Raw genomic sequence first — 20,601 nt, 5'->3', positions numbered from 1 at the left:
TTCTTGAAAAAGAAATGCAAATAATATCAAGACTGTTCTTCATTCACATAATAAGAAAGCAATTAAACTGTTTCTATCTGTGAATCCTTTAATATATTTATATAATTTTACAGCCTCCCCCCAGCTGTCTGTTTTCTCTATGTGTATATGTATTGTAGTTTTGACTGTACATTGACTTTGTTTTGTTTGAAGTTCTATTAAAAAATAAAAAATAGTGATGAGAGAGTTTTCAAAGAAAATGGCGCAAGTAGTAATTCGTTGTCTAGTTTGCTACGGGATGTGGCAGATCAGCTGGAGAGTTGTAAGTTATTTTCACCTAATGTTATTTGCATTATGCCGAAATATTTAAAGTATTTTCCAGAAATAAAAACACGATGCTGAAGCTACTTATGTGATCTCCACAGCATCATCGTCAAAGAGTCTGGTACCGTTGACGTCAGACGGCTAGTCAGACACCCAGTGGATGGTTGGTTAGAAGATTGTTGATAGCTAGCTATAACTTTAGCAAAATGACAAATAACGTTAATGCCGTAAATGTTTTAAATTGGGAGCACGGAGAAAACTTTATACGACGATCAGATGGTCTCATATTGTCCCATCCATCGTCATTGTTAACGTGGGTAGACGATATGAAGAAGTGGCCAGAGGAAACCTATGGGGACTGTCAGGAGTTGATGGAGCAGCATGTAGAGGGTGTAGATGAAGAAGACTGGAGTTATTTTAAATCAGTTTTGTTAAACGAGAGATAACTTTGTGATTTGTTTTAGAAAATGTTTAATTTAATACAAGTTTTATAAAATCAGTTGTGTTTGTTGTCATCAAGAAGCTAGAGAAACCTTTTACTGACCTTCATGTAGAGGTAATATTTCACAATTTAATTTTCATATGTAATAAACCAAGATGGAATTCATTTGCAAACTTGATATGACTTATTCCATTTAAATCAGAAGACTTCATTCCTTTGAGTTTTAAGGGGAATCTACAGTGCTCACAATATATGGTTTTATAAAAAAATACTGACAGCCAATATCTGGCCACATTGTAAAGGTTTATAAAAATAACTACATACACTATTTACACTGATTAGTTAAAGCAAAACCACAGCACAGACAGATGTGGAACGCACCTCCACATCAACACTTATTCATCCTCTACATCAGAAATTATGTTGCTTAGAAGGTTACACAGGGCAAATTCTCTACATTTTATCAATTTTAGGGGTGAGGTTAATTGGAACTGTTGTAAGAAAGATTGTTGAAGTTTTTAGTCATATGACCGCTTGGCGATGCGCCTGGAGTTGGTGGTGTCTTCTTCGGAGAGTTGCATGTCTCTCTTGGTGAATGCTGGAATGACAAGTTTCACCTTCCTTTCATAGAGGAGATCGGTTATGGTGAAGCCTCTGTCTGCAATTACTTCATCACCTGGACGAAGGTATTCCAGAAATCCAGAATTTGCAGTTATGAATTTATCACAACACCAGGTTTTGAAACACCAAACCTTTCAGCAAGATCACCCTGCAATAAATGAAGACGCAGCTTCATCAGAGTCATCAGGAGCTGATCCCAAGTGTACATCCAATGTCAACCCTGTGAGCTGACAGAGGTGGTTGTTTCTCAGCAGAGTTGTGTATAACGGCGCCGGCTCGACGCATTGTGTTCTCATATCAGATGTAGGCGGCTTCAGGTTGAGTTGTGATTTTGAAGTGTAGTTGTGGTCAGAGACAGATGGATCCTCCCATTGTGTTTCTGCATCACAGTTCAGGACATGTGGATGTGATCATCCTCACAGTTGTCCACTGCATCACTGACGCTCATCAATGCATCTGTGCAAATAATAGAACCATAAACATATTTTTACATTAGTACTATAAATACATCCTGAATTAATGTATGATGGCACCCATACTTGAACAGAACAGTGTGTGAGAGAGGTGCATTAATAACGAGACAGTAAACACACAATCTCTAACTCTAGTGTTAATACGTAGGTCAATATCAATATCTGAATGAGAGATGTAGCTGGCCTGCTATCATCTGCAATCTCTGTAACAGGAATAATGTAAGCTACTGTAAGACTGTAATGTACTATAATAAATATGTACCATTGTACTATCGTAAATATTAAATATATAGGTGGCAATGGTAATAATGCAAGATTCGTTGTATTTTGTTAACTGCTCGTTACTGATCTCACATTCATAGAACGGACTTCACAAATCTAACGTTAGGCTAACAAGCACATGGCTAGCTAAGTTAGCTTACCTGAATCTGACAACCTGTTCAGCACCCGGCGTGACTTCTTTACCGCAACATCGTAGCCGAGACATTTCTCGGGGTAAGGGTGTTCGTCAGTCGGCCTCCCGTCCATGAAATGGTACGAACACACATAAGGGCGCTTGGGTGGGCACTTCAAGTTTAGCGCCTTCAGCCATTGCCTCAGGTGCTCCTCGTCTTAAGGTGGTGGGTGTCAGTGGCGCAAAAATGGGGTATGCAGTATATGCAGTGCATAGGGGCGCCGCACAGAGGGGGGCGCCATTGTGCCAAAACTTTTTTCAAAATCTTTTTGAATAAAACGTTTAAAATAAACTTAAAAATTATGTTTGTTGAAAAATAATGTTTGTTTAGCATTTTAAATTTGTAAAAATATATATATTTTATTATATTAAGTGATATCAACTGCTCACCATTTCGACAAGAGCCGTTGCTCTGTTACAGACAGTCACATGTCCAAAATGGATAGAGGGAAGCGGTTTGGGACACAGAACAGAAAACGTAAAAAAGAAATTGAAAAACAGTGTCTTAAAATGAGGACATCGATGTCCATGTGGATAACAAGAAATTGGTAAGCGTAACCTATATCACTGTAAGTCTTTGATGTCTTACACCGGTCGGTCTGCGTGTAGCGCCGCTTCAAGTCTTTTATGAATGATCCGCTGAATCACTTTTGTTACATTCAAAACGCAGATTCAGAAATGAAACACTGCCGTGTATTGCGTGGAGACGAACAGTTCTGCTTTGTCTTTATAGTTTCATTGGCAAAATTGAACAAACCAGACAATATTTTGTCTAAAATAACACAATATAAACTTATTTTAAACACGTATAAAATAAGTATTGCATTTTGCACTTATTTTATTTGGGACAAAAACAGCACTCGTGTAATATTGAAATCCGTTACTTTTGTGATACTGCTTAACTCATATGATAAATATGAGACAAAAACTCAATAAGGGGCATTTTTGCTCCAATATCTTGAGTTTTATAGACATTCTAACTGCATTCTGTAAGCTCTATGCATCGCATAGTGAGTTGTTGAATCCTTTGGATTTTCTGGATTAACGGATCATATCAATAGATCAATGTCATATTCATTAAAGTCACAAGTAGACAAAACACAATGTAGTTAACATAACATACAAAAATAAAATTATGTCTTTATTTAAAATCCCATTAATCTTTTGAAAAAAGTAGGCCTAAGTGAAAAGTTTAGATTGGGCAGTTTAACTGCTCAAGACAAACAAGGACTCATGAACAACAACCACAAAGGACGTGGGAGCTCGCTCTCCCCAACACCCCGATGGCCTGAAATTTTGGCTCCTGCGCCCAGACCCTAGTTCCAGACCGGGGCTCAATCCGACGCCGGCCAGGGCCGGGCCGCCTCGGTCGGGTCGGAAGAGTGGCGCGGGCGCCCTGGAGGATCTGACCCGCAACTCGTTTTTCATACTTAGAAAATACACGGAGCGGAGCGACCGGTCGGTACCTCCTCCGGGCGGGCTCCCCGTCTCTAGGGTCGACACCGGTCGGTACCTCCTCCGGGGTCGGTTCCCCGGGACCGGGACCCACGCGGGGGTGCGCCCGGCCGCCCGCCCGCTGACCCCACGCGCAATCTCATGTCAGCAGGGCTCTACGACGCTTCCCCGGCCCAGAATTCCACTTTTGTCGTCGGGGTGCCGTTTTGGGCCTTTAAACGCGAATAACTCCGGAACCCCGCGTCGGATCCGCACGAAATTTGAAACGCGCTTAGAGCTCGGCGAGACGCTTCCAACGTGGCCCCCCGGGGGGCGGAGTTATCCATTTTTGAACGGTTCCGCGGAAAAACGCCCATAACTCCGGAACCCCAAGTCCGATCCGCAAGCGGCCGGGACCGTTCGATAGATCTCAACGAGACGCTTCGAACGACACCGGGGTCGTGGCACCCGGGGCGGCCGAGATACGAAGGCTCAAAATTCCGCTGAAAAACGCCCGTAACTCCGGAACCCCGCGGGGCCGGGACCGGGACCGGGACCGGGACCGTTAGAAAGGTCTCGTCAAGACGCTTCCAACGAGCCCGGCCCCAGGGTCGTAGGCCCCGGGGCGGCCGAGATACGAATTTTTGAAATGTAAAAGAAATGTAAGAATAAATATGAAAATAAAAAAATAAAAAAAATGTTGAAATAAATAAATGTTAAAATAAATAAATTTGGAAATAAATACATATTGGAATAAATAAATATAAAAAATGAATGCATAAATAATTAAAACAAAAGCAGAAAATAATAAATTAAGGGGGAAAAATGAATCATATTTATTTTATCAAGTCGTTTATTCATTTATTTATTTTCCTATTATCACATTTATTTATCTATTTATTCATTCATTCATTCATTCATTCATTTATTAATTTATTAATTTTTAATTTCTGCAGGTTTGGTCCTCCATACAACTGTGACAGGTTGTCGTTAGGATGGTGAATTTAACAATAGAGGGTATGCATTGACGTCAGTTTCCCGCCGGAATGCGCTCCCTCAGCTGGACTGAGTGGTAAAAGAACCTGCTGCATGACTGGATTTAATAGGGGAAACTGCGAAAACGCGAGTAAAACAAATGATTACACTATTTGTACAGTCAATCGCAAAGCTCTTTCCCGTTTTGGATGAGTTTTGTGTGTTTTTCACAGCATTCACGCTGAAAATCAATGCTGCCACTCAGTGGGCATAACCGCAGTCATAATGGTCGACGGTGACGTCACGTGCACACCCTCTATAGAGACAGAGCGCATTTAGGCCACGCCCACACCGGGGGGGAAACAATCCAACCGTCTCCATTGACTTTGTATTGCGTGAGGCTGCCTCCTTGTCATTTCTGACTTATAACAAAAACAGAACAATGTCTTAAAGCTGCTGTGTGACAAGGTGTACAGCAAACAAGCTAAAAAACCCAGAACTAAGTTTTTATAAGCTACCGAACCGTAAAAGCCAGCCTTTAAGGAGACAAAAGTGGATACAGGCAATAAAGCATCAGCAGGAAGAATGGGTAAATTTTGGGATCCTGACACTCAGTATGCCTCAGTAAGCCTACGTGTGCAGTAAACATTTAGTCACTGTTAAGTCAAATATCCAAATGTCAGTTTTATATATTATGTCCTGTTTGTCATGATGATGTCTAAAGTCCCCGCCAAAGGAAGTAGTCCCTTTTAGCAATTTATTAGCAACCACCGTTTTTAAGACACAATAAAGGTTTAAAAAAATCACAAGCAGGTTATAACTGGTGTGTTTTATGTCATAGATCAAAACGTGAAAATATTTAGAGGCTTTGTTAACCACAGACCTTATTTCAGGTGATTTAGCAAAAACCCATTCAAAAAACCCATTGACTTCGGGGCGATGGAACCGGAAGTCCTAAAATGCTAACTCGCTTCCGGGTTTTGCCTACAAAAACACATCATCCCTGAGGTACTCTATGGTAAAATGATGTAATTTTAGAGTAGGCATTGAGGTCGGCCATATTTCACCAAGGTCAGTATCATGTCATATCTGACGTAATCCTTCCTCCCCGCTAGATGGCGCTGTTTGCTATAGGTTTAATTAAACTACCATTCGAAAAACTTTATTTGTTACTGATTCATAGCGTCAAGCACACAAAGCAGTGAAGCCTCTTCATCACGTTAAAATGTTTATCTGTCTGTATTATGCTGCCCAACACACACTCCTGCAGAGGACAGAATAGTCCCTCACTTTAACATTTCTGGCCTCGCCACTGCATCACACGACACCTTTGTTGGAGACTGATTTACACACAACAAAACTAAACTAATGGAACAAAAAATAGTACACAAACAAATAAACACTAACAATAAACATGATCATGGAAAAAGAGGTGCAGAAAGATAAGCAAAACAAAGAATATTAATTTCTGATAACTGAAGAGGAATCTCATTTAATTCACATTTATATTGATCAAATTAATCTTTTATGCAGTTTAAATCATTCATAAAGTAACATTAAAACCCCAAACTATTATTACATTCATTACAAGCAAATCTACTGAAACAACATGATCAAATTACCATTCATCAATTTTATATCACGTGTTCATATGATGTAAGAGAATGAATGTTTCTTTTTGAAGCGTTTGCTCTTTTTCTCCTGCTGCTGTGAGTTGATGTGATTGATCTGTAAATGACTGAACACATGAGCTGCTCCTCATGAAGGTGAAACTGCAGTACTGATAGTCACACTGAAAAACACACTTTTACTCACGATCAACATTTAACACTCTTTATCTCTCAATCTCATCACAGTTCAGGGTTATGCTGGTTACTGCTAGATGATTCAAATCACGAAATGCCTTAAACAATTAACTAAATAAACTGTGAAAAGGTTATGTTTTCTAATTCGTCAGGGACAGAATGGTCCACAGAGCGCTGCGTGGCGCCATCTGCAGGACAAAGATCAGCCAAGATGGAGGAATATCTGATCAGAGCTGTACACGGATACACATTTTTAAATAAATCTAGTAGCAGAGCTACTGCAAGTGATTTTCAGTGCTGGAAATCCGTATATCCTTTGCTGAAACTACCGCGTCGTCATGGAGAGCGCAGCTCATGGTTGCTTAGTAACAGCAGACGCCACCGGAGCGCTTTGGAAAGAAGAAAGCGGCGCGGACGCGTTTTCCATGCGTTTTTAGACGCGACAACAGTCCTAAAAGGGTTCAAATGGTTCAAAGCACCAAATGCGAGTAGAATCAGCGCTGAAACTTGTTACTCACCGGAAACTTTTTTTTATGAATGTTGGTGAGAATTTGAGATTACATAGTACTGTCATAAAATTAACAACAGTTGTGATGTAATTACATAAATATAGGCTATAGTCTGACGCGCTGCATGTTTGCTGTAACAGTACTGTGTTTTCAGTGTCGATTCACTGTAAATGCTGCTGCGTTTGTGACGCTTTAATTTGCATTTGGGAACGCAACATTCGTCATTAGAATCGTTTATAATTCTGTTGTTGTTTACAAAGAGAAGTTTCAGTGTCACATGATCCTTCAGAAATGCTGATTTGCTGCTCAAGAAACATTCACTATTTATTATTATCAATGTTAAAAAGCAGTTTTTGCTGCCAAACATTTTTGTGGAAACAATGATACCATTCAAACATTTGTGGAAAGATTTAAAAAAAGAGAGAAATTGATACTATAATTCATCATACATTAAAGTGATAAAAAGTGAGAAGAGTGAAGACATTTAAAATGTTACAAAATATTTCTATTTAATAAATGCTTTAATAAATGTAATATATTTGATAAATGCACATACAGTAAATGCTGTTCATTGAACTTTCTCTTTTTCAAAGAATACTGAAAAATAAAATGTATCACCATTTCCAGAAAAATATGAAGCAGCACAACTGTTTTCAACATTGATAATAATCAGAAATGTTTCTTGAGCATCAAATCGAATTTTAATGATTTCTGAAAGATCATGTGACACTGAAAACTGGAGTAATGATGCTGAAATTCTGCTTTGATCACAGGAATAAATTACACTTTATAATATATTGAAAACTTAGAATAGAAAACTTTTTTTTTTAATTTGTAACAATATTTCACAATATTACTGTTTTTCTGTATTTTTGATCAAATAAATGCAGCCTTGGTGAGCAAAAGAGATTTATTTCAAAATAATTAATAATTGTTTCTAGACTTTTGGCAGGTACTTTAATAATAACAATTATATTAATAATTTTATTATATTATATAATATATTAATTATTATCATGATTATTAAATGCTGCAAGACAGTAGTATGTATTATTACAATATAAGATATATCTTTTAATGTGATAAAATATATATTTAAAAATAAGAAGTTCTGGGGGTGTGGCTTGGGGCGTGGCCAGATTTCCTGCTCTTTTTATCTCTGTCTGATCACACACATTTAAGATGATTGTGAGGTAGACTTGAGCTGAAAGAGGGGGGTTTCATGACTCTTTAATGTTCATTACATTAACCTCTCCTGTTACAATTTTTCTAGATTTTTGTAATATTCAGTTTTAATTTGTTATATCAGTTTTTATATAATCTCTTAGAGTAACAGTAAAACTCACTGACATATTTAATTAATTGTTTAAAAAAGAGATATTGCTCAAATTGTGATCATACATTTAAAAATAAATGTATTATTCCTGCTTAAATTTGACTGCAGGTGTGTTATGATAATGTTTTGTGCTCTGTTACACAGACCAAGATCATCTAACATGGTGATTTGAGTTTATGTTATTGGTTTCTCTTTGATAATGAAGTCTCTGTTGATCTGAGTGAAGAGTGTGTCATTGTTCTCTACAGGTTGAGTAAGTGTGGTGTCACAGATGAAGGTTGTGCTGCTCTGGCTTCAGCTCTGAGATCAAACCCCTCACACCTGAGAGAACTGTATCTGTCTAGGAATAATCTAGGAGACTCGGGAGTGAAGATAGTCTCTGCTGTACTGGAGAATCCTCACTGTAAACTGGAGGAACTGTGGTAAGATCATACGTGACTCTCACATAAAACTAAGTCACTGAATTTTATAATTTCATTTATTCATGAAGTAACAAAATGGAATAGGGGAATTAAACTATTATTACATTTAGGGCTGTCACTAACGATTATTTTGGTGATCAAGTAATCGGTCTATTATTTTTTTCAATTAATCAAGTAATCAGATATTTTTTGTGATAATAAAAATAGACCTAAGCAAACAATGGCCTTTAACATGACTTAAAATAGTCTGTTCGTGCGTACAAGGATTGATTGAAAGCTTCTTCCATATGGGAGGAGCTGAAACAAATTGTGACAGGGATGAGTGATATCCTTAAAGATATTATTGGCCCTTTTTAAACAGTGAGTTTTATAAAGATGTTCAAGAGATGGTAAATCAGTGCCAACAATATCCTGTGCTGTTTTCACAACCTGCTGCAGAGCTTTTTTGGCAGCTTTAGTACAGCTGCCATACCAGGCTGTCATACAGTTAGTCAAGATGCTCTCTGTGGTACATCTGTAGAAGTTGACTAACAGCTTCTGAGGAAGGTTAGCTCTCCTTAGCTTTCTCAAGAAGTAAAGGCGTTGTTGTGCTTTGCCTATCAAACATGCGATATTGTCACCCCAGGAGAGATCCTCTGTAATGGTAACTCCCAGAAACTTGTGGCTGGTGGTTCTCTCTACAATGTCATCTTTAATATTCACAGGACTGTGGGTGATCTTTTTAGTGGTCCTAAAATCCACAATAATTTCTTTGGTCTTTTTGATGTTTAAGACCAGGTTGTTGATGTCACACCACGCTGTCAGGTTCTGAACCTCCTCCCTATATGCAACTTCATTATTGTTTGATATAAGCCCAATGACAGTCGTATCATCTGCAAATTTAACTAGAATGTCCGATTCGTGGATAGCTTGACAGTCACGGGTGAAAAGTGCATAAAGAAGGGGGATCAGCACACATCCTTGTGGCACACCAGTGCTCAAAGTTAAGGTAGAGGATGTATGCTTGTCCAACCACACTGACTGAGGGCGGTTGGTAAGAAAATCCAGTAACCAGCTACACATGGAAGGGGTTAGTCCTAATACATGGAGTTTGTTGATCAGTTGAATTGGTACGATGGTGTTAAATGCCGAACCGTAATCAACAAAGAGCATCCTGACAGAAGTGTTGGACTTTTCCAGATGTGAAAGGGCAGCATGCATGGCTGTACAGATGGCATCCTCAGTCGATCTATTTGCCCGATAGGCAAACTGATGTTTATCTAGATCAGCTGGTACAGTCTTTGATGTGAGTGATTACTAGCCTTTCAAAACATTTTGCAATAACAGGAGTGAGAGCAATCGGTCGATAATCGTTGAGGCATGTTACCATGTTTTTTTTTTTGGAACAGGCACAATGGTCATGGTTTTTAGGCACGTAGGAACTTTACATAAGGAGAGGGAGAGGTTGAAAATGTTTGTAAACACTTCTGCCAGTTGGTAGGCGCAGGCCTGTAACACACGTCCATGTACACCATCAGGACCAGCTGCTTTCCTTGTGTTGATGTTGTTAAGCGCTTGACGTACCTCCTGTGTATGGAGAACAAGGGGGTGTGAATTTCCTGTCAGTTTGAAGTGAACTGGAAATTGATTATTGTCCTTTTCAAACCGAGCAAAGAAGCTGTTAAGTTCCTCTGCAAGATAAGCATTATTATTTGATGATAAATGTTGTATGTCATTCTTCTTCTTATAATCGGTGATTACCCGAATGCCTTGCCACATTCGCCATGGATTAGAGTTATTGCTGAAATCCTCTTCAATCCGCTGTTTATACTTTAATTTTGCAGACCTGATGCCACTCTTAAGGCTAGCTCGGGCAACTTTGTAAGCAGAGATATCTCCTGATTTAAAGGCTATGTCCCTTGCCCTGATCAGCTGTTTGACTTCATTATCCATCTATGGTTTCTCATTTGGATACATTCTGATCTTTTTATTAACAGTGACATTATCCACACATATATGACATCACAGATGAAGTAAATGTCTCTAGGTCTGACTGATGGGAGAATATGTTCCAATCTGTGTTTTCAAAACAGTCCTGGAGTTGGTTAATGTCTACTTCAGGCTAAACTTTAACAATCCTATAAGTTGATTTAGCACTGTTAACCAAGGCTTTGTAAGCAGGAGCGAGAAACAAAGAAAGATGGTCTGACTGTCCAAGGTGGGGGTGTGCTATAACTTTATAAGCATCTTTTATGTTTGTATAAACATGATCTAGGGTATTTTCCCATCTAGTTTTACACTTTACGTGTTGGTAAAATCTGGGAAGTACAGTCTTAAGATGGGCTTGATTAAAATCCCCCGCAATGATAAAAATTCCATCAGGATGTACGTTCTGTTGTTTACTAATAACGTCATACAATTGCTCCAGTGCCACCTTAACATTGGCCTGAGGTGGTATATATACGGCCATAACAATCACAACTGTATATTCCCTGGGCAAATAAAAAGACCGACATCTTAACATTAAATATTCCAAGTCCGGAGAGCAAACCTTATCGATCATTGCAGAATTAGCACACAGAGTCCTCCTCCTATTTTCTTACCGGATTCGGTCGTTCTGTCGGCACGATGTAGCGTACGGCCAGCTAGCTCAACTACAGCATCCGGTATGCTAGGGTTCAGCCACGACTCGGAGAAAATCAGAAAGCAGCAATCCTTTGTGGGTTTATGTGTGACAATGTACAGTCGGAGCTCATCCATTTTGTTGGTAAGTGATCTAGTATTTGCAAGAAAGATGGAGCAGTTCTCTGTCTTCTCCCTCCGTGAATTGGAAACGATAGTCCCGGTGGTTGAAGAATCTCCTGCGGTATTGTTTCCACATTAAAATGATCGCCTATGTAGTTCGAACCGATCTGTAGCAGCTTCTGGCGACTATAGTACACTTTCGCATTTATATGTGATACAATAATAGTCAGTATTAAAAACGTTAATAACATCGAACAGCACTTATGTGGGGAACACGAAGCCGCTGCGTCTGTGCGCGCCATCATCTTGGATCATATCAAATCTCTAATATTGGTCAAACGACATTTAATTCAAATGTTCACTTAATTTTTAATATTTGGCAACTTCTTTATGAAAAATGCTACAGCCACTATAATTTCTTGAACAAGAAAATGTGGACATCATACATGCAAACTCAAATTCAAACTCAAGATTAAACTACTGAAATTTGAGGAAGGCAAGTACTTTCGAAAACAGGGAAGTTTAATGGCAAAAGATAGACGTATTCAGGAAGTCAATATTATTTCAAAATTAGTTGCCCTCTCATCAAAATCATGTCCAAATGAAGAAGAACAAGCTGAGTTAGTCACTTTACAACTGGAATTGGACAAATTATATAAGAATAAGGCAGAAGGAGCCTTCATTAGGTCACGGAAGCAATGGTTGGAAAAAGGGGAACAAAACTCTGCATATTTTTTTGGTTTAGAGAAATTTCATTCTAGAAATAATACAATTGAACAACTTAAAATAGATGGGAATATCACAGATGACCAAGTTAAAATATCAAAATTTTGTACAGAATTTTATAGTAGATTATATTCATCCAAATTTTGTGAACATTCAGCTTCTCTGTTTCTGAACTCTATTTCTGGAATTAATTGTAAGACCATCGACCCTGTACAAAAAGAGCTCTGTGATAGTTTGATTACTGTTGAGGAAGTCTTAAATGCTGTCGCACATATTAAGGTTAATAAATCTCCTGGGGTCGATGGCCTCACTGCCGACTTTTATAAAAACTTTTCTGATCTTATTGCCCCCTTTCTTAAAGAGGTTTATATAGAGAGTACAGAAAATCAATGTCTTCCACCTACTTTAACTCAAGGATTTATAACTTTGATTCCAAAACCAAAAAAAGACCCATTGCTGTTAGATAACTGGAGACCAATTTCTTTATTAAACAATGATTATAAGATCTTTGCCATAGTCTTTGCCAATAGAATCAAGTCAGACATGGATCCTCTTATAGATGAGGCACAAACTGGCTTCCTAAAGAAAAGACATATTTCAAATAATATAAGATTAGTCTTACACTTGAACCGCTTAGCTGAATCTGACAACCTGTTCAGCACCCGGCGTGACTTCTTTACCGCAACATCGTAGCCGAGACATTTCTCGGGGTAAGGGTGTTCGTCAGTCGGCCTCCCGTCCATGAAATGGTACGAACACACATAAGGGCGCTTGGGTGGGCACTTCAAGTTTAGCGCCTTCAGCCATTGCCTCAGGTGCTCCTCGTCTTAAGGTGGTGGGTGTGAATTGTAAAGTGCACCGCAATTATCATACATGACAAAGAAATGTAAGAATAAATATGAAATTAAAAAATGTTGAAATAAATAAATGTTAAAATAAAAAAATCTGGAAATAAATACATATTGGAATAAATAAATATAAAAATAAATGAATGCATAAATAAGTAAATATAAAATAAATGGGGAAAAAATAAAATAATTAAAACAAAAGCAGAAAATAATAAATTAAGGGGGAAAAATGAATTTTATTAAAAATGAATCATATTTATTTTATCAAGTCGTTTATTCATTTATTTATCTATTCATTTATATATTTATTCATTCATTCATTTATTTATTAATTTATTAATTTTTAATTTCTGCAGGTTTGGTCCTCCATACAACTGTGACAGGTTGTCGTTAGGATGGTGAATTTAACAATAGAGGGTATGCATTGACGTCAGTTTCCCGCCGGAACGCGCTCCCTCAGCTGGACTGAGTGGTAAAAGAACCTGCTGCATGACTGGATTTAATAGGGGAAACTGCGAAAACGCGAGTAAAACAAACGATTACGCTATTTGTACAGTCAATCGCAAAGCTCTTTCCCGTTTTGGATGAGTTTAGTGTGTTTTTCACAGCATTCACGCTGAAAATCAATGCTGCCACTCAGTGGGCGTAACCGCAGTCATAATGGTCGACGGTGACGTCACGTGCACACCCTCTATAGAGACAGAGCGCATTTAGGCCACGCCCACACCGGGGGGGAAACAATCCAACCGTCTCCATTGACTTTGTATTGCGTGAGGCTGCCTCCTTGTCATTTCTGACTTATAACAAAAACAGAACAATGTCTTAAAGCTGCTGTGTGACAAGGTGTACAGCAAACAAGCTAAAAAACCCAGAACTAAGTTTTTATAAGCTACCGAACCGTAAAAGCCAGCCTTTAAGGAGACAAAAGTGGATACAGGCAATAAAGCATCAGCAGGAAGAATGGGTAAATTTTGGGATCCTGACACTCAGTATGCCTCAGTAAGCTTACGTGTGCAGTAAACATTTAGTCACTGTTAAGTCAAATATCCAAATGTCAGTTTTATATATTATATTTCCTGTCGCTGATTACATTACCCTCCAGTGGGCGTAGTTCTCATAGTCATGTGACATGTCGCGCTCTGTATCCACTTTTTAGTCCTTAAATGCTCATTTTTTTGGGTCGACAGCTTATAAAAACTTCTGGGTTTTTGGTTCTGGGTTTTTTTTTTAGCTTGTTTGCTGTACACCTTGTCATATAGCAGCTTTTAGACATTTTTAGACGTGACACAGTCCTAAAAGGGTTCAAATGGTTCAAAGCACCAAATGCGAGTAGAATCAGCGCTGAAACTTGTTACTCACCGGTAACTTTTTTTTATGAATGTTGGTGAGAATTTGAGATTACATAGTGCTGTCATAAAATTAACAACGGTTGTGATGTAATTACATAAATATAGGCTATAGTCTGACGCGCTGCATGTTTGCTGTAACAGTACTGTGTTTTCAGTGTCGATTCACTGTAAATGCTGCTGCGTTTGTGACGCTTTAATTTGCATTTGGGAACACAACATTCATCATTAGAATCATTTATAATTCTGTTGTTGTTTACAAAGAGAAGTTTCAGTGTCACATGATCCTTCAGAAATGCTGATTTGCTGCTCAAGAAACATTCACTATTTATTATTATCAATGTTAAAAAGCAGTTTTTGCTGCCAAACATTTTTGTGGAAACAATGATACCATTCAAACATTTGTGGAAAGATTTAAAAAAGAGAGAAATTGATACTATAATTCATCATACATTAAAGTGATAAAAAGTGAGAAAAGTGAAGACATTTAAAATGTTACAAAATATTTCTATTTAATAAATGCTTTAATAAATTTAATATATTTGATAAATGCACATACTGTAAATGCTGTTCATTGAACTTTCTCTTTTTGAAAGAATACTGAAAAATAAAATGTATCACCATTTCCAGAATAATATGAAGCAGCAAAACTGTTTTCAACATTGATAATAATCAGAAATGTTTCTTGAGCATCAAATCGAATTTTAATGATTTCTGAAAGATCATGTGACACTGAAAACTGGAGTAATGATGCTGAAATTCTGCATTGATCACAGGAATAAACTACATTTTATAATATATTAAAATAGAAAACTTTTTTTTTAATTTGTAACAATATTTCACAATATTACTGTTTTTCTGTATTTTTGATCAAATAAATGCAGCCTTGGTGAGCAAATGAGATTTATTTCAAAATAATTAATAATTGTTTCCAGACTTTTGGCAGGTACTTTAATAATAAAAATTCTATTAATAATTTTATTGTATTATATAATTAATAATTATTATCATGATTATTAAATGCTGCAGGACAATGTGAAATATCTTTAAATGTGATAAAATAAATATATATTTTTTAAATAATGGGGGCGTGGCTTGGGGGCGTGGTCAGATTTTCCTGCTCTTTTTATCTCTATCTGATCAAACACATTTAAGATGATTGTGAGGTAGACTTGAGCTGAAAGAGGGGGGTTTCGTGACTCTTTAATGTTCATTACATTAACCTCTCCTGTTACAATTTTTCTAGATTTTTATGTAATATTCAGTTTTAATTTGTTATATCAGTTTTTATATAATCTCTTAGAGTAACAGTAAAACTCATTGACATATTTAATTAATTGTATAAAAAAGAGATATTGCACAAATTATGATCATACATTTAAAAATATGTATTATTTCTGCTTGAATTTGACTGCAGGTGTGTTATGATAATGTTTTTTTCTCTGTGACACAGATCAAGATCATCTAACATGGTGATTTGAGTTTATGTTATTGGTTTCTCTTTGATAATGAAGTCTCTGTTGATCTGAGAGAGTGAAGAGTGTGTCATTGTTCTCTACAGGTTGAGTAAGTGTGGTGTCACAGATGAAGGTTGTGCTGCTCTGGCTTCAGCTCTGAGATCAAACCCCTCACACCTGAGAGAACTGAATCTGTCTGTGAATAATCTAGGAGACTCGGGAGTGAAGATAGTCTCTGCTGTACTGGAGAATCCTCACTGTAAACTGGAGATACTGGGGTAAGATTATATGTGACTCTCACATGAAACTGAGTCACTGAATTTTATAATTTCATTTATTCATAAAGTAACAAAATGGAATAGGGGAGATCAAACTATTATTACATTTAGGGCTGTTACTAAGGATTATTTTGGTGATAAAGTAATCGGTCGATTATTTTCACAATCAAGTAATCGGATATTTTTTTGTGATAATAAAAATAGACCTAAGCAAACAATGGCCTTTAACATGACTTAAAATACAAATATAATAACAATGGGGCAATAATATCTGGATCAAAAGCAAGTAATCATATTGTTTGATATAACAACACTTTTAAAATACATAATATAATATACATTGTATAAACAATTATATTATGTATTATAACAAATGCCTGCAGAGGGCGCCAACGGCCTGATGATTGTTGTTGTCCCACTTTACATCAGATCAAATCTGTATTTAATATTGGCCAAACGACATTTAATTCAAATGTTCACTTAATGTTTAATATTTGGCAACTTCTCTGTTGTAGTACCCGAGACCGGCCTTAAGACCAGTTTTTGAAGGTCTCGGTCTTGTCTTGGTCTCAGACTAAAAGGACTCAGGATTTTATTTCAAGACCGGTCAAGACCACACCTGCGGGGATATCGCTAAATTGCTGTTACATTGTCTGATTTCTTTGTTAACATCATTAATTTGATTGGATGTAAAACTTACTGCTTCAAATGCAATCAGTAGCTTATTTCTAATTTCATTTATTTTGTTACTGTTGTGCCGGGTCAGAAATCAACAAGGGATTGTGTCAAAAATGTCACCAAAATTCAAGATCTGATTGCAAAAAAGTACTTGTATAACATCTTTATTTATAATATAACATGATATAATTAAGCAATATCACAAGAAAGAGGTCTGTTTTCACAAATATGAGCACAATTGCAAACGTGATATTGATTTTTTTTTTTTTTTTTTAACAAATGTTATAAACAATTTTCTTTTTAAAACATTATTCTCAACATTATTTATGCATTTGTAATTGTACCAATTCAGATGCAACTTCTGTTCCACCTCTGCAGTGTAAAGATGAATTTTGTTGTTAGTGATTTCAATTGTTTGGTAACAGCTCTATATAGTGTCTTATTATTCTAATTGTAATTATTGATTAAAAAGAAGACATTTCTCAGGCAGTAAATGTGGATCTTTCAGATGAATTTGAGGAGTGCTAGTCTGGGCCCGGTTGCATGAAAGCCCTTAAGAAAACCCTTAGTTATAAGGGTAAGGGTACCCTTAGTGAAACATGGGTTGCAAGAAAAAAACCTTAAGGCTGTCGCTAAGTATTTCCCTTAATTGCTTAAGTGTTCCCTTAAGATCTGTTATGAATTGCAACAAAGTCCTTAGTAATCATTTAGCCCTAAAAAAATTAAGGGATCAAAACAGGTCCCTTAAGTCATCTGCTGAACTCAAACACAATGGATGATTTCATGTTAACTGAGGATGAGGAAGTACCGATGTGTATTTTTGGCGATCGAAATAAGCCTGTTGAAAATATGACGCGAAACAAGCGTGTATTGTAAAAAATAAAATTGAATGAACACAGCGCTTTCATATTTTTATCACTTAGCTTTTTTTTGTCCTTGGTCCAGTTTGGTTTAGATTTATTTTTTAGCGCACAGGACTAGGCGTCGAGCCATGAAGCAATAAAATAAATAAAATAAAATAAAATAAATAGGACTACACGACATATATACATACACTCTAACACATTGTATTTGTTTTTTATAATATCTTTATTAAATCCAGTGATCGCGCAGGCGCCTCACACACACACACACACACACACACACACACACACACACACAACATCAGTTCTGTCGTTTATAACTTGACATTTCAGCCATTCATCATCAATCTAAAACGCAGTCAGACAAACAGAACAGTTACACTGCTCAAATGAAATGATCCGCTGTAAATCAGCGCCCAACCACACACATTTTTGTGCATGTGAAGGATGCTGTTTTACGTGGATATTGGAACACAGGGTTCCCACGCGTCCTGGAAAACCTGGAAATCCTGGAAAAATAATGACCAATTTTCCAGTGCTGGAAAACACATGGAAAATGAGGAAAAAAATTAAAAATATCCTGGAAAAATCTGGTTGTACTGGAAAAATCTTTCTTTAAAAAAAAAAAATCTTGTTCAATGAAGAAAAAGTTTACAGCTGCTCCGAATCGATTAACGTTAGTAGCAGAAGCGCTATGTTCTGAACCGCTGAGTTTTGACACGTGACAGAAGTATTCTGTGACGTACTGACGCTGTCTTGTGTTGATGGTTGCAGGAGTTAGGAATTAAGTGCTCAAATGTTTTCAGCGAATGTAGGTACCTTGTTAACCTTGATAATATTTGTTCTTGCAAACTAATTATTTTGATACAGTATATGGAAGGGGCGGGCACAGCAAACTACAGCATGGGTGGCAGCATTGGTCCAAGTATTCTTTATTATTTTGTTTTAGAAATGTTGAAACTTCTTGCATCTCCATGACAAGTTGTTTTTCATAGTAATTATTTTACGTAATCCCCCTAGTTTTATTCAGTTCTGAGCGATGATGTCATAATGAGACGCTGACGCGATGCACCACGAATCACACATTCAGCGATTCATTCACTCCTTCATTCATTCACAGCACAGACTAGTGTTGTGAAAGTCCTGGAAAATTATCTCTGAAAAAGAGTGGGAACCCTGATAATGAATAATAATTTAGTAACCAAAATGTTCCATGCAAATATAGAAACATATTTGGATTCTTGCCAAATGAGAGAGGTGAGCACATCAGTTTCACTTTAGCCTTTAAAAAATAATTTTGGCTTGACTTTTGTTGTTTATAATGAATGCCACTACGACTATATAATTTATGTTTTATTTTATAGTTTAATATATAATTTTATAGCTTCTTTTTCATTCTTGTTCTGTTGAATACTGTAACTTAAATGATTTGTTGTGGAGGGAACTACAGTAGGCCTATGGATGTTTCGTTTTATTTACCGCTATTAAATATACATATAAATTAATGTAATTGTTTGCAATTACAAGGTTAATGGGTGTTTTTGGATCAATTTCTCTTTCATGAGATTACTTCCTCTTCTTGGCCGGGTTACGTTTCTCCGTGTCGTAAACTGTAGGGGCGAGGCTTCTAAACCGTCAATTTTTAGGGGTGTGATATTTAAATGATGAGTGTTTTCAGCCGCCACATTTATCAACATACGATCATTCGTACGATAGGATATGATGCCATCATATGAATGTTTGATAAATCACATGTGAACCCTGTTGAAAGAGGAAAACTGCAATAGACCTTTATCACACTTCCTATATCCGGTAAGTGAAGCAGTGTATCGCTACTTCCGGTCCCATCGCAACTCAGTCAAACTAATGTCTGAATCCTCTCGCCGGTGTTACTGCAGCGATCCGGCTGCTCTAATTCTAAACAACGACATCCTCGCCTCAGTTTTCACGATTTCTCGACACAACAAGAACTGAGGAAAGCATGGGTGAGACTGATACGGCGGGATGAAGGTCCTTCTTTTAAAATAATATGTGAATGCTGGAGTACGTTCATGTGTAGTAGATGCATTTCCAAACTGAGAATGTTTACATCTCATATCTTCAACTTGCTGAAATGTTTCCTTCCAAATACATTTATTTCCCATCTAACCTGTCGCAGTCCAGTGCTCGTCTTCTCATTAACTGTGTTTTTCTCTTACTGATCATATTTCTTACCTGTTGAATTTACATTTATAAGTGAATTTGACTGATAAACACCCTTAATGAAAATTAACCATGGTTTTATTACCGTAAAAGGGTAGTAACCATGTTTTTTCACAGATTGATTACCATTTGTATTACCACCGTTTTACCACAAAATACCATGGTTAAAATATGGTTAGCAAGACCATGGTTAATTTGTGGTTACCATGGTTTAACTATAATAACCATGTTTTTTAGTTTTATTTGTAGTAAAACCATGGTTAATTTTAATAAGAGCAGTTTTAAAATAGATGAATGAATGTGCGGTAACTGCCTTAAAGAAATTTAATGATGTTAAACATTTAATCAATCGTAAACAGTAACGGTTTGACAGTGTGAATACTTTGAATATTAATTAAGAATTTTGGCATGAATGTGTGAATTACATACAATGAAATGATTTTCAATGAAAAATGACACAATAATGACTAAAATATTTATTACCAATGAATAAATATGTTGACTCTGATCTTCTTCATCAGGTCTCTCACTCTGTAGCGTCGCGGTCACTATTGGTTTAGACGAGCACACTGACATAAAAACTGCTGAAATAATCACGTATGTTTACGAGCCACGGCTTTCTCAGATCAGCTTATGATGATTAAAACTACAAGTTCTGTTGAGTTTGGAAAATTCTGAACACATTAATCATAAGAATAGCTCTTC

General features: G+C 36.9%; 3 protein-coding genes across 7 annotated transcripts in view; 2 read left to right on the top strand and 1 right to left on the bottom strand.

Moving 5' to 3' along the window:
• Positions 1–20,601, top strand: part of LOC127495149 (NACHT, LRR and PYD domains-containing protein 12-like) — a 400,157-nt gene that overhangs the window by 45,088 nt on the left and 334,468 nt on the right. The gene's annotated exons all lie outside the window — the stretch shown is intronic.
• The window catches only part of LOC127495187 (uncharacterized), a 287,303-nt gene that overhangs the window by 124,765 nt on the left and 141,937 nt on the right, over positions 1–20,601 (bottom strand). For 2 of the 3 annotated variants that reach the window (XM_051861858.1, XM_051861859.1), the window contains exon 2: positions 10,239–10,599. In XM_051861858.1, coding sequence (XP_051717818.1) covers positions 10,239–10,599 — 361 coding nt within the window. Of the gene's footprint in view, positions 1–10,038; positions 10,600–20,601 lie in introns of those variants that run through there. The other variant, XM_051861860.1, reaches the window with a different exon arrangement.
• Positions 1–20,601, top strand: part of LOC127495147 (NACHT, LRR and PYD domains-containing protein 12-like) — a 267,772-nt gene that overhangs the window by 151,323 nt on the left and 95,848 nt on the right. For all 3 annotated transcript variants that reach the window (XM_051861644.1, XM_051861643.1, XM_051861645.1), the window contains 2 exons: positions 8,601–8,774; positions 15,980–16,153. In XM_051861644.1, the coding sequence (XP_051717604.1) occupies positions 8,601–8,774; positions 15,980–16,153 (348 nt within the window). The remainder of the gene's footprint in view (positions 1–8,600; positions 8,775–15,979; positions 16,154–20,601) is intronic.

The sequence above is a fragment of the Ctenopharyngodon idella genome, chromosome 15, assembly GCF_019924925.1.
Source record: "Ctenopharyngodon idella isolate HZGC_01 chromosome 15, HZGC01, whole genome shotgun sequence".
NCBI lineage: Eukaryota > Metazoa > Chordata > Actinopteri > Cypriniformes > Xenocyprididae > Ctenopharyngodon > Ctenopharyngodon idella.
The sequence above is the reverse complement of the archived record's forward strand: the minus strand, read 5'-3'. Positions and strand labels throughout refer to the sequence as shown.